General features: G+C 36.2%; 1 protein-coding gene across 3 annotated transcripts in view; it reads left to right on the forward strand.

Annotated features, from left to right (window-relative positions):
- RANBP9 (RAN binding protein 9) overlaps nt 1–14,713 on the forward strand; it is a 40,893-nt gene that overhangs the window by 14,618 nt on the left and 11,562 nt on the right. For all 3 annotated transcript variants that reach the window (XM_056332384.1, XM_056332383.1, XM_056332382.1), the window contains exons 3-6: nt 6,750–6,802; nt 8,822–8,989; nt 11,978–12,000; nt 13,886–14,070. In XM_056332384.1, coding sequence (XP_056188359.1) covers nt 6,750–6,802; nt 8,822–8,989; nt 11,978–12,000; nt 13,886–14,070 — 429 coding nt within the window. The remainder of the gene's footprint in view (nt 1–6,749; nt 6,803–8,821; nt 8,990–11,977; nt 12,001–13,885; nt 14,071–14,713) is intronic.

Raw genomic sequence — 14,713 nt, forward strand, 5'->3', positions numbered from 1 at the left:
CTTTATCTTATTCATTGATTTGTAAATACAATTACTAGCAATGGGCAAATGGTAGTAATGCCATTTACTTCTAGATAGCCTTTAGTGTGTTCAGAACAGCTAAGGAAGATGTATGCTTAAAATGCAAAATCCTCTAAGTGGATGTGCACTGCTATTTTTTTTAAAAGAAGAATGAAAGCAAGAATTGGAAGTGGTAAGCTATCTACAAGAAAATATGAAAACTAAGTTTAGAAAGGCTTTAGTCTGCTAGGAGATAATACTTAGTTTACACTTCTGAGCACGGTTGTTTAGTCTGTGGTGCGGTTGTACTGATGCAGATCTTCATGGGCATGCTTTATATTCCATGTGTAAGTTCTGCTAAATGTATGGCACTAAAATGTTACTACGGCAGCTCACGTAAGTAATCAGTATGCTTCTTGGTAGAGCAGTGTTAATAAGGCTCTAGACACCTGTTAGGTTATGGCTGGTTTTAACACTGGCTATACAATTGGTCATCTGTTGTTTTGGCAGTATCTTGTATTAGGTGTTGTGTAAGTGATGAAATGGGTGAAGAAATAAAAAAGGAAAAACTATCCAAAACAAAAATATCATGAGAATTAAGTTTGCATTTTTATGACACCCATGCCTATGGTTAAGCCTGAGCTCTTTTACTGCATTTGAATGATGCTTGTGGAATAAAAATGCTGTGTTGTCTTCTAAAGTATGTATGTGTAACTCTTTAAAAAGAAACCTACTTTTTTTATTGCAAATTCTGTTGCAGTAAGTTGGCTTTTCCTTTAGCATCCAGTATACCCATTTTCTTCTTCGCAACAAAAATGCGAACCAATAAACAAAATGTAGAACATTGTCAGTGGCTGTTTTGTCTTTGCACACTGCTATTCTAATACAAAAACTTTATGCAGTCTCTTAAGACCTATTTTTACAGTTTTGATATGTCCTCAGCAGTTGTTACAATAACAGGCATCTGTTACCACAACATGCAAACTTCACTCAGTTTCTGTTTACATACAAGTATGTCTTGGGGCTTTATTAGCAGAATACTTGTGTGCAGAGTAGAATCTGGTTAAGTGAAGTAGCTTTCTTGCATTGGTGTCTTCATTGGAATAGCAGCAGCTGCAAGAAGAGATTGGATCGTGAATCAGCAAGTGTATTTTTCCTTGAACTGTAGCAGTGCTTCATTTTTTTTACCGGAGTGTGGGAGACCAGGCATTTGACAGAAACTAACAGCAACTAAATGAGAATTACTTGAGGTTTGTGTTTAACTGGTCAGAAGTATGTGGAACTGGAACAAGAGAGTTTTATTTCTCTGTTGATGTTTTCTAGAAATCAAGATTTCTGATGTTAAAAGAAAATCAAGAGAATGTATTTAATTTCTTGGTCCTTGCCTCTTGCAGAATTTTTTCAGTTGCTTCCTTCTTATGAGGTTCATTGACATACAGCTTATAGATGATAATCTTACTGTAGCCTGGACTTAAGTTATCTTATTGTCTATGCAACTGTTCTGACAGTATGATCCAAAAAAAGGCTTTAGTGCTTAGGCAGGAGTGTCACAAGATTAAATTGTGCAACCTCAGAAAGCGAGAGGGATGTCAGTAAATGGGAATCTTTATAGAAACGTTACAGGAATCACAAGGAAAATGTTACAGAAATAACAGTTTCAAGCACTATGCAAGATGAGTGCCTGACTTTGTTTTGTTTTTCCTCTCTATGTAGAACTGGATTAATCTGAAACCTGGGTTTATCGTGTTCAAAGTACTGTTTCCTTGGAAACATTCCATAAAATTAAACTTGTTTTCAATTTGAAATGAAAGACTCAAACTGTCTATGGCATATTTTGAAACACTTAAATAGAGAAAAATTTAACAGCTCATTTCTTATTGTGATTGTGCAGACAATAAGGATCTTGGATTAGCATATTCCTACAAAATTTTAATGCAGAGTAATTATATCAAAGATGAAATTTAGATACCTTTTTATTGTGCTGTATTTCTGACCTTACAGTAGAGCATCAGTGAAGACAGTGCAGAAAACTGTAGGAGAACATTATTCAGACTTTTTATGTCCTTCCAGGTCAGTTGTGAAGGCCATTTTAGAAAATCAATTAGTCTTAAAATTCTTACAGTGTTGCAGTTTTTCCTACTTTTCTAAGCTACAAACTTGATAGTAAAACAAACCACCTGTTGTGTACGCCTTTTTTCAGTGTTAATTCTACTTTTCTTAATAGTCAATTTGAAACATTAGGATGTTTTCAGTTGCCTTATTTATGGGTGTAAATATCTGTTAGTGCTTGGACTTAGGCTCCTTACAGACATTATGGTAACTTAGGTTTTAACACCATGTGGTTGAAGTTATTTTCTTTAAGTGTATAGCATGTAGGTGATAAGATACCAGGTTATTTACTTGCATCATTACCAAAAGAGCTTGGATTTTGAAGCATGATGTAGCAGGTCCCCAGGTTAAACTGTCTTTAATAGAACATGTAGGCACAGTGAAAATCAGAAGGAATTTGGCACTCTGCAGATAGCAGGTTGCTAATGAAATCTCTGTCGTAGGGAGGCTATTATGTTGGTTGGGTTGAGGTTTTTTTGTTACTTAAAGGCTAATTTTTTTACTTGTCTTTACAATTACATAATGGAATATTTGTTGGTTTTTATTTTTAACTAGAGAAGTGGTTATTTAGTACTTAAATTTATCTTTAGCCACTAGTAAGCATTCAGAGGTACCTGTGATTTAGTATAGTTTTTGAGATTCTATATTCCTCTTTATGGAATGGGTGGCATAGGATGTAATTAACCTGAGTTCTGGTTATTTTCAGCTTCCATATTGAAAGATCTTCCACATACCTTCAATGCAGTGGCTAAGAGATCTAAAGGAACAGTTACACAATTCTGATTTTTATTTGAATCTTTTATAGGAACTTCAGGGTTTTTTTCTTTTTCCTTATGTTTTAGCAGTCTCCGGTTCTGTACCATGTCTTACTGCTATTTTTTCCTTCTATTTAGTTCTGGTTTTTTTATTTCTCACATTTAGTCTATTCAGGCAGCCAAGTAGAAACTTCGGGCTCCAGCAAAAAATGTGTATTTAGCTCTTTGACTGGAAAGATACTTGAGGAGAAAATAGTTATTCTGAGCTTGCTGCTGTTTATACATTTCACTGCAGAGAAGCCTAGGCTTCTCAGTCTGTTAATGGAAAAATATAGGTACCATTGTGCCTGTATTTTAGACATGGACTTGACTTTAGTTTTGTGTCAAAAAGTTGAATCTTCAGCAAATTTTAAACTCTGTACTTTTGTAGTATTCCTAAAAAGTCTGACATAGCTTGCAGTTGTGAACTGTAAACTAAAAGATAAGCCAAACATTAAAATGGTAACCTATGTCTTTAATGAACTGGGATAAGAATGAATTCAATTTGAAATTAAAATCAAGGGTATGTAAGATGCTGTTGCTTTCTTTGTCTGTAATACTAATTTGGCTGCACTTTAAATCAGTTTTCAACCATAGTTTCTTATTTCAGTCTCTCATGGGTTAATTTCATGTATTCCATGAGCGAGTTTACATGTTTGTAATCTTTGGAGCTCCTGTAAGACTTGAGCACTTTAGTGAGGTGATGAGTAGTAACCGGTGGGACCAAAATACCCACAGAGAGGGGATTTTTAGTGAAAAGGGTCCCAGGCCACTTCCTTCTGTCTGGTAAGTGATCCTCCCCCCACAGCAGCTGGGGATGTTTATGGGTGGGGGGCTGAGGTGGAGGCACTGTTCCTAGCTACCCATGGAAGTGGTGAGGGGGGTGGCTTCAGAACCACACCGTTATTCACCCTCTCCGGTCTCTTAAACCGTGCTGTGTCACAGCCGTTTTTGGAAGGGGCTACGTGTAGGCGTGAGCGTGCTGCTTGCTGGCGTTGACAGCTGTGTTTCCCTAGGCCCCTGTTACAGCATGGCATAGTCTGAGTGGGCCTGGTCCTCCCGTCTGTGGCTATCTCCTAGACCAAACCCATTTGTGTGGCAGGACAGCAGGAAATGCATCACGAACGGACTGAGGGCAGCCTGGACCTGTGTTGCACCCGGGTGCTAGCATGGGTGATTGCTGTGCCTCCCTGCTTTTTTATTGTGGGCTAAGAGGGGAAAACTGAAATACATAGCTCTGCCACTGTTCTCCTGATTCTGAGACACGTGATATGTGAACCTTAAGGAAGCAGGCAGGAGGGCAGTTTATGTCATTCTTCCCATTGAAGCAAGGCTTTTTGCAGACAATGACTCTGAACCTGAATATGGGCAAAGCTTCTTTAAAAAACAAACAAAAAAGTCTTTTGAAGCCTATGAAGCTTATAGGTGCCAGGAAAAGAAAAAAGTTACATGTAGTGGTCTGGCGTAAATACAACTCCTGTCTATGAATTTTAGAGCATCTAAAGCCTGTCTCTCATGGTACTGTTTCCCCCCTCATTTTATAGTGTACTGTATAGAGCTGAAGATGAGATGAGTTATCCATCAACTATAACAAATAATAAATTAGCTTAATTGTTGAGCCTTTAATTTTACTCACTTCCTAACCATAAATTGTAGACATTTTTTCCTTTTGAAAGATACCTATAGTGAATACCTATTTTTGTCTAATTTTACTTGAGTTTCTAGTAGTACTAAGTCTCCTTGATGAAATGGTGTTAACATTCCAAGTAGTTGTAAGTGAATCCCAGGGAAAAAATATATACTGCTGAACATTTGTTGTTGGTGAGAGATGGTGTCGGTGCGTAGTGCCTTCTACTTGTTGCCAGTGGGTAAAGAATCCTTGTTCCCAGCTGTATTACATACAGTGGGTCTGTGTTCACTGTTGTTACTGAGTTAAAGGGGAGGCTTGGAAGATACAGTATCTAAGGGAGGAAGAATAAAGGTGGTACCCAGATGTTATCTAGATGATGATTTTCTATCTAGCATTTTACATTTTTGTGTAACCTTAATTGTGTTTCTGCAAGAATACTGAAATGCAACTTTGATTGGGATGAAAGGATTTTTTAATATGACTCACATAGAAAGGCTTTTTCAGTCAGAGTTCTTTAAGTTATCTAAAATTATTTTTAAAAATAAATTTCCTTTCTTTAATATATTTTCCTTAACAGGAGACTTTATAAAAGCAGTTTTTCAGTTTTTACATGAGAATCCTTCATGCATCAAACTCCAGACCATGCTAATAATAATTCTGCCTTTATTATTTAAGACAAAATCAAGGGGTTTCCACTTGTTGCTTTCATTTGCAATTGTTTCGTTGAGTGCTACTGCAGTAATGCCTCGGTAGTCAGCAATACAGCAAAGACTAATCCTTTTGTTTGTTGCCCCTCGTTTCGGCTATTCATTATGTCTAAATGTATCTTGCCTATATGGTTCTGAGGTTCCATTTCATGCTGGTATGTTGGAGGGAGAGGAAGATGGTGTCATACATTAGAAATTATCAGAGGAGGGCTTTGTAAATATCAAACATAGAGGCAGCTAAGGTAACTGTTGGAAGTGATAAATAGAAAAAGCACAAAACTCAGTAAGTACACAAGCATATAATTTCGGAGATTTGCTGCTCAGTTTCCTTCCATGTGAAATTTATTTAAAATAGCAGATTAATCTGTATTTCCTAGTATAATAGTTGCTTAAAAATCACATTTTATGAGATGGGAATACTAAGGTAGTGTTTGTTGACTTAAACTATTTTCAAATTGGCACGGGTGAATGTGTTGTTTTTTTCATAATTTTATTATGCCATGACAAGTTTGTTAACTAATTTGAACTAGTGTCAAAATGAATGTTTTGATAAACCAGGAAATGTTAGGTTTAGGTGATTTTTGGATGCTTTTTTCAGTTGATGAAGGGGGTTTGGCTTATTTTGGGCAGGGGAAAAGCCAAGCTTTTCTTTATGCTCTTTTGCTTTTTCGATTTCTGTTGTCTTGGTCATGAAATGACCTTTGATTAAGAAACAGAAGCAAAATTGACTTCACAGACTTCAAGTAGTGTGATTTGGGTGGGGGTGGAGTGATTATTCATTTTAGTGCTCTGTTATTTGCTATTAAATTGTTAACAACTTACTGGACACTGACTTTATTAAAACTACCATTTGTAAGGCATACTTTTGGAGTTTATTGACCTAGTCATAACTTATTTAGACTTTTAGTATACTAAAAGTATTTTCCCTCTTCAGTTTGCCAACAGATTGTCAACAGCTAAGTAACGTTGCTGGTAAATTTCTCAAGATAGCATTCTGCTCTGTCATCCAGCCCCTTAATGTTTTAACGTGATCTTTTCATAAGTGCTGTGTGAGGATACATTTTGCTGCAGAAATAATGTATAGTTTTGCATGTGTTTTGTAAAATTACTTGTTCCAGATAGTCTGCAAAACATGATTAGGTGTGTTGAAGATGATGGAATTGGTATGTGTATAGCTTTACCACTACTTTCAAAATAAGGCATGGCCTTTGGTTTTCTTTATTCATGCTTTAAACTTTATGGCTAATATGAATATTCTCCATTGATAACCCAGGATGCCTAAGAGAGGAGCTGCCCTTACCTCCTGCAGGGACAGAATCTGTCTATATTAAACCATATATGCTAGGAATTGCTTTTCAGCTTCCTTGCTGTTATGCCACTATTAAATGCCACCCTCAGAAGCTTAATTGGTATATAATTAATTAGCACAGTGTTTCTTGGCAATATCCCACATATATATATATTTTTATAAGAGGCAGATAAATTTCTTTTGTTCTTTCATTTGCACAGTTACATGGGAATTGGGCTTTCGGCACAGGGTGTGAACATGAACAGACTACCAGGTATGTTTCACTATTTTTTATGTTTGATAAGTTAGTTACGTGTTTCTTAAAATATGCTTGACATTGATGGGAAGGTTCTGGTAAGCAACAGAGTGACACCTGTGTACAACCCAGGTTATCTGTTATCTGAGTTATGTAAAACTTGCAGCTAAAAAGTTTAGCTTTTACTGTACACGTGCTCCAGTACTACTTCCCTCAACTCTTAGTGTTATTTGTAACATTATGCAGGTACCTTTTAGCAAACAAATAAATGTTGATGTTTTCATCATGTGACCTGATAAATCTATAGATTACCTTGTGCTGTAAACTGAATTTCTAGCAATAAAGATGAACTACTATGATAAAGACTAGTATGATAAAGACTTTTCTGTCAAACATGACGTGAGCTCTCCTGCTGTCAGTTTCCATACCTTTCCAAACTTACTAGTAAGTTAAAAACTTACTACTACATGGTAGTAACTATGTAGCATAGTTTTAAGTTTTGACTGTTTCATTGACCTGCATGGTCAGGGATGCTGTCTTGTTACCAATTATCTGTAGTATTTCTGTATAATAAATGCTTGCACATTTGTACATGTTGGTTTTCTAAATAGATATTTAAATATGTAAGCAAACAAACAAAACAACAAAAAAACCTCCCAACTGATGTATTTTTAATTGTTGATATTAGTCAAATATAAAATCACGTTGAATTTGTCCTAGAGTATTTGTGTTCTCTTTGCATTGTTATTTGCTTGCCCAAATATTCTGGTGGAGATCCTTGGGATGGTTAAGATCCCAGTTAAGACTGTGAGCCCAGTGAAGGCTGATGAATTATTAGTGGGTGGCATTAAGTTTATTATGACTATGATTTAGGATGCATTGCAAATAATTATCAAAGATACTACTAATCAATGTAACTGCAGTAAATTGGGGTGTTTACTGAGAGATGCTTAGTGTGGTGCCAGCTGAAGCTACTGATCATACAGATTAAGGGCTTAAGTATGGAAAATACTTTCAAATTAACTTGTTAGGCAGCAGTTTGACAGAAGAAGAATAAACCCACAACCTTTTACTCTTTAAAAATAATTTGAGTTACCAGTATAAATTCCTAGTCAGAATGTGTGTGTATATATATGACAACTGGCTATTTTTGTTAAAGATTGTGCTTTATATTATTTTGTATAGGAATTTAATAGATCTGTTAAGAAGGTTTTGTTGTGCCTGAAGGTATACTCCCTTTTCTATGTGTTTTTGTGTAATACTGAATTGCAGTGTGGACAGATATTCTTAAATGAGCCCAGACTAAAATTGCTTGCTATGAATCTCATTGATTAGTGTAATGATACGAAGCTTCTTAACTGGTTCTGCAGCTTCTTCACCTGCAAAATTAGCACCATATTTGCATACATAATGACATGCCTACTGGCTGTGACTTTCACCTTTATTGATAATTTTTTCCTGTCTTTTTTGTTTTAAATTTTTAGGGGCAGCAAAGCTAGTGACACTGAAGTCTTGAGCTTCTGCTATTATGCAGAGACTGCTTGCTGCTGAATAGTCATTGAGAATAATCAGGAGTAGAAATGTGTTTCCCCAGAGATGCATGTTTGGGTTTTAGCCAGGAAGAATTTGATTATGACATATGGTAGCAATAGTTTTGCAAGATGAAAGGGAGAATACAGAATCATCACTTGCTTTGTTGGGACATATCAGATCTGCATATAGCTTTTCAGATTTCAGCATCGTAGCTGATTATTTTTTTGGTGTTGATAATTTTGTATGTTCACTTAAAGAGAAAAATGTGTTATCTGAAATTGCAGTACCTGTTATGTGCTACAAATGGAATTACCTGTTCAGCCATTTTGATAAAGAAGTTGTCGTTTTTTAAAATGAAACAGATTTGTTAGATATGTTAGAAAGCAGAAAGCTGAGGGCAGTAATTAACTGTGTTAACCTGGTTAGAATATTCTAACTTTGCCTAGTCTTTCCATTATTTCATAATAAAGGAAACAAATAAATTGCAAATGCTTTTGTCTCTAGGTTGGGATAAACATTCATATGGTTACCATGGAGATGATGGACATTCATTCTGTTCCTCTGGAACTGGACAACCCTACGGCCCAACGTTTACTACGGGTGATGTCATCGGTTGTTGTGTCAACCTCATTAATAATACCTGCTTCTACACAAAGAATGGACACAGCTTGGGTATGGAGAAACGTTGTCTTTCATGGTAACATTATGTCTGTAAGTCTGTTGTAAATATGAAACTCTCATCGTGTCAGGAGCAAAGTGAATAGTTCTTCTGATAGTCTCATAATCTATGTATGAATTCATTAAAGAGTTGGGAAGGATAACTTGTGTTCCGTTTGCACTAACACGCCTTGTGAGTTTGGAAGGATTTGTTGAGCATCTCATTCCACAGGACCTGCCTTTATGAACTCCACTACTAAATCCACAAATAATACCTGATGTTTAGAAGGTAATAGACAATAAGAGAATTGCAGAACTGCAGAACGGATATAGCTAAAATTCATTGCTGCTGTATAGGGGGATACCTAGCCTTCACTGAAACCTTACATTGGATGGGTGTTATTTTGAACGTGTTGGAGAACAGTGTATTTTGGATTCCCAGTCTGGAGTCATGCAGTGTTGGGCTAAAGCCATGCATTATATAAATTGTGCTAAAACTAAGTCCATTAAATTCTTGTGGTAAATTTTAGTATTATGCAATGCTGCAAGACAATTTTTGATTTTGAAGAAGTCAGGAGAGGGAGTAGAGTTAAAATTCTTTATACAGTATATATAATAATTCAGTTATTCAGTGAAATTTAATGAGCAAACATACAGAGTGTAACAAAAGAAGAGGAAAAACCTATTTCCTGCATTAAGGAGAGCAAAGGCCTGGGAAGAGATCTTGGAATTGTGCTTAGGGGAGTAGGAGTTTTAAGGGATGAAGCTCAGAAGGAAGAAATTAGGTTTTTGTCATGGGTGGAAATGTGATAAGAAGAGATACTATCTTGAAATGAAATAAGAGGTTGTTGAGATAGGGACTCTTGAAGTCACTGTTCTGTTTTCTCATATTGCCAAAAATGAGGAAGGTTTGGAAGGTACTAAGGGGAAGGACATGGTTTAAATTCTCCTTTTCTCTCAGAACAAGACTGCCTGTTTGCTCAGGCGCTGAGCAAACATCTAACTTTGGAGTTTTCCTGCCTCTACTCAGAGCAGGGCTTAGGTGCCTCCAGAGGTCGATTCCAAGTAATCATTTCTGTGATTCTGGTCTATCATCCCCCGATGTTACTTCTGAATTGTGTGAGTCTATATACCTGGACTTAATACCTTGACAGCTATGGCAGTGGGACGCTTGAACCACACACTGCATAGTTATTTATTTTGGCCCTGTTTCAGGTTAACATGTCAGAATGGAAGATAACAGGCTCAGGTTGTGTTTACCCAAATCTTTAACAGGGTTAAAGCTGAGAAGGGTAGTCTTACTCCCTTTTTGGGAACTAGTAACAGTGTGCCTGCAGGTAAGGTGGATCAGATTGATGAGCCACTAAACAGACACTGTTTTTCTGACTACCCTTATCACGTGCATGGAAGAGCTAAGAAGGGAGGAGCAGAACTTGCTCTTTCAGTGGAAGTCTTCAAGCAGACTGGATTAGTCTGACTGTTGAAACAACACTCCAAGTGATTAAAATCTGTTCAAAGAGAACAGAATGGCACAGGTGACAAGAGGCTAGTAAAATGTCATCTGTCATAGACAGAGTCTGACAAACACTTTATGGATTTCAGAAGGAAACCTGGCAGCTGTTCTGCTGTCGTGGGCTTTGCTAGCTTGAATTTCTGACAGAGGAAAAATGATTCTGTGTTTAGGGGAAGAAGAAATCAGAAATTTTGGCTGTGTTGCTAAGTAGTTGTTGCTGCTAGTTGTCGAGAATTCCTGTACGATCATGACTTGAAGGAGATTAATGTTTTTTCTCAGGCCCACAGATGCAGTCTAGAGTATTGGAAATCTCTGGCTTAGCCTGGGATTTGATGCTGCAAAAAGGGCTAAGCAATTATTTACGCAATTGTGAAATCCATCTTGCCTACTGCCGTGATTATTTTGGAAAAGGGTGAGCTGGATGTCAAAAATGTGCCAAACGGAGAAAGTAGTAATAGCTTAGAAAAAGTTAGGATGTAAACAGGTAATAAATAAAACAATAGCTTTAAGATATGATTGGAGGAGACAGATTCATTCTGTCTTTCTTTTGTATCAAAGATGGGTGTAAAGAATCCCAGATGCTCTTGAGATTTGAAATTTTGGTGAAAACTGAGAAGGAAAACGGGAATTTAGGACAAAAGATTAAAAGCTTTGTTTTAATCTTAAATTTGAAAAGACAGTGATGCAAAATAAATAAGAGTTTGAAGGCATAAGGGCATTTGAATCATTATGCAGTCATGAAAAAACCTGAATACTTGCAACAATAAAGGAAATTATGAAATACTGTTATCATTTGGGTGTCAGAAGGAGATTTCCTGATACTTATTTTTTTAACTGAACGCTCATCCCCACCCCCCACCCATATTGCGTAAAGTTCCTGAAGGGAAGAGGTCAGATTTTTCTCTAATCCTGAGACAGCAACATCACTGCCCTGGTCTTATGGGTAGATGAATGCTTGTAATTATATAACGAGATATTAATCTGTTCTGTTTGAAAACCAAAGCACCCTGGCATGGATTAGAGGGAAACATTTACCAGACTAGTTTGGGACATTATAGACATGTGCTGCTCGTGTAAGGATAATTCTACTTATGAAGAAAAGTAATAGCAAACAAGAAGGCACACCAATGAATCCTGGTGCTGCAGCATTGAGACATGCAAGTGAAAAAATATCTTCAGATACTCTTTTTTTTTTTTCCTCTTAATTTTAATCTGTAGCCAAGATTTTCGTAGTTTCTAATCTGCATATCTCTGAGGTTTCTAAATCTTACACCCCAAAACTGAGGGCCAGTTGAGTACTTTTGAATGACAGTTACTTTTGCCAAGTATTGCACTTTTATCACTCACGCACATCGTGGATGTCACGATACTTCACTGCTTATTTCTAAGATGGTTTGGGTGAGTTTTCTGAACATGCAATGATACACTTAAGAAAGTGAGGCCAGAATCCATACTTATGGAAATTAATCTTAATTTTCTTTTTGTTACAGGCATCGCTTTCACAGATTTACCGGTAAGATAAGTGCATTTTTGAACAGCTTTCCTTTATGTTATAAACAGCAGTTTCACATGTAACTTGGATTTACCTTACGCTTCTTGGAAATGCAATGATAATCTTCTTAACCTATTTAATATCAGATGTTTCTCCTCATTTCAGTAGTGATTTAGTTGAAGCAAAATGTTTTTGGTTTTTACACCGATCTTCACAGGGGTTTTCCTTTTCAGCTTTTTAACAGGCAGTTCTAATGGAAGTTTAGCAGAAAATAATACATACAAGTAGTTAGTACATACTTTATTTGACACATGCAGGCCTTACATGCAGGCTATAAGCTGTATTCAGCACAGTGCGTGTGTGTGCGTGTGTCAGGCTACTTCAGACGTGGTCACTATAACTCATTCTTGATGCCTCATTTTCAAAATCTTTCTCTATATTGTTCACTCCGTAAGATCAAACATATCAAATTTTTTGAAAGAAAGCTGCAGATACCTGAAGTCCAGTCAATTACATTGTACTTCCTTTAAAACTGTTATGAATATGTTCCCTGTGCTACTGGTACAGGCATGATGCTGCACTTACTTTGTTTCTTTCTCATCTGTTCGTTTCTGATTTATTTTGGTTAGGGTGCTGTGTGTGATGCACTTCCATCTGGCAGCTGCTCCGTTTGCAGTGGCCTTAGGATGCCGTATTAAGGAAATGAAGATTCCTAAGGAATAGGATACTAAGATAAATAGATCTTATTTATACTAAGGAATAATAAATATACTAAGGTACTAAGGAAAAATGAAGTCAGTAGCCTGGGGTGCCTCTCAGCCCCTGCCACTGGCTTTTTGGTCTCATTAAAAGATTTGAGATTTGTGCTTTCTTGGTTAGTCTAGACTAGCCTCTTGACTATGAGCAAGGTTTATTTAAAAAAAAAAAAAAAAAAAAAAAGTGGGTGTGTGTAGAAATGGGAGCAAGATCAGCTTGGGCATGGTTTTAACAACCAGAGTATTTTTCTTTAATTTCAGTGGGTTTGCTGGGCTTTAGTGTTCCTACCAATCTGCATATTGGTAACTTCTGATAGCTTTGACTTAATTAGCATGTGGTTCTGTAGACCAACATGCCATACCACCATTGATTGCGGTGTAAATACAATGTAGGTATATTTATAAGTAAAGAAAAACCAGCAACTATACCCCAACTGACTGCACTGCCGTTGCTGAGATGCTAGTTGCATTTAAGAAAGTTACTTTAATCCCACCAGGCAGAGTTTGTTTTTTCTCATATTTGGCATATTTCAAGTTTGCATGGAGACCTAATCTCTAAGCAGAAAATAAAACTGAGACAGCAATAAAGGCTTTAAAAATCTTTTTCTAGATACAAGTCCAGGAATTCACGAGAACTTCAATGCACTGTTACAGTTCTTTTTAGGTGCTACACTTGGACTTTGAGGCTAATGAGTTCTCTATCCTGTCAGTTCTTACTGCTAAGATTCACCCATGTTTTAAGTATTTCACCCCAAAAGGAAAATGGCCCACTTTGTAAGTTTAATTTTTGTTCTCTTTTTAAAAGAAACTTTAATCCTGGTCTTTAAAATAATTCAAAAAATGGTATTTGATATTTTGTGAAATTGAAACCAAAAGTTGTAAACTTTAGCACAGTTTAGAAAGTTTTACTAAAATTATCAGCAAGGCTTTCTTAATTCAAAATAAAAAAAATATGGCCACTGGGAATAAAATTAATCAGTCATTGTATTGCTGGAATCGTAGAAGTTGTTTTAACAGCTGGACAGATGATCCAGAGATATTTGCTTCTTCACACTACTAGTAGCATTGGGGATATTATTACAGAGATGGAAAAACAAACAAAGCGGGGAATTTAGAATAAGAGGAAAAAATAATTAAAAAATTTCTTGCAGCCAAACTTGTACCCTACAGTAGGGCTTCAAACACCAGGAGAGGTTGTGGATGCTAATTTTGGACAACACCCATTTGTATTTGATATTGAAGACTATATGCGAGAATGGAGAACCAAAATTCAAGCACAGATTGACAGATTTCCGATAGGAGATCGGGAAGGAGAGTGGCAAACAATGATTCAGAAGTAAGACTTTGAATATTGTTCATTTTAAAAAAATGTTAACAATTGCATGGTTTCAAAGATGTTTAAAACATTGTACCTGTTGTCTTATGCAAAACGTTACAGATAGTATTAAAAACTGGTACAAATAATTTTGTTAACAGGTTTGATAAACATGTATGAAATTGATCATGAATAGATGTTTGGGGAAGAGTTGTATACACCATTAATAATTAAGAGTTTATAATGATAAGCGTAAGCCTTCCATTCTGATTTGACCTATGTAATGTAGTTTGGGGAGTTTAGAAAAATTGCTGTGGTTGTAGTGGGCAGTTTTAATACTTTGGGCTCTGGAAATTTCCCTCCACATTCTCAGCCTTCGGCATGCCACGTTAAGTTGTGGGTTGTTAGTGTCTCAGTTGGAAAAACAGTGGTTGTGGCTTTGCATTTTTTATTTCTTCAGTGAAAACAAAGAAAAAGCATGCAGAATTTTCACTTCAGTGTATGTAATGGGCAAAAAAAAGAAATTTAATTAGCAGGTAATATTTTAACTGAGCCTGCCTTTAGATGATTAATGATTTTTATTATAATAAATAAAATAAAGAAATATTTATTAATTATTTTATTAAAAAATCGTAAAATGACACATCTTTTAAACTTTTTTCTG

This window comes from Falco biarmicus, chromosome 3, assembly GCF_023638135.1.
Source record: "Falco biarmicus isolate bFalBia1 chromosome 3, bFalBia1.pri, whole genome shotgun sequence".
Classification (NCBI taxonomy): domain Eukaryota; kingdom Metazoa; phylum Chordata; class Aves; order Falconiformes; family Falconidae; genus Falco; species Falco biarmicus.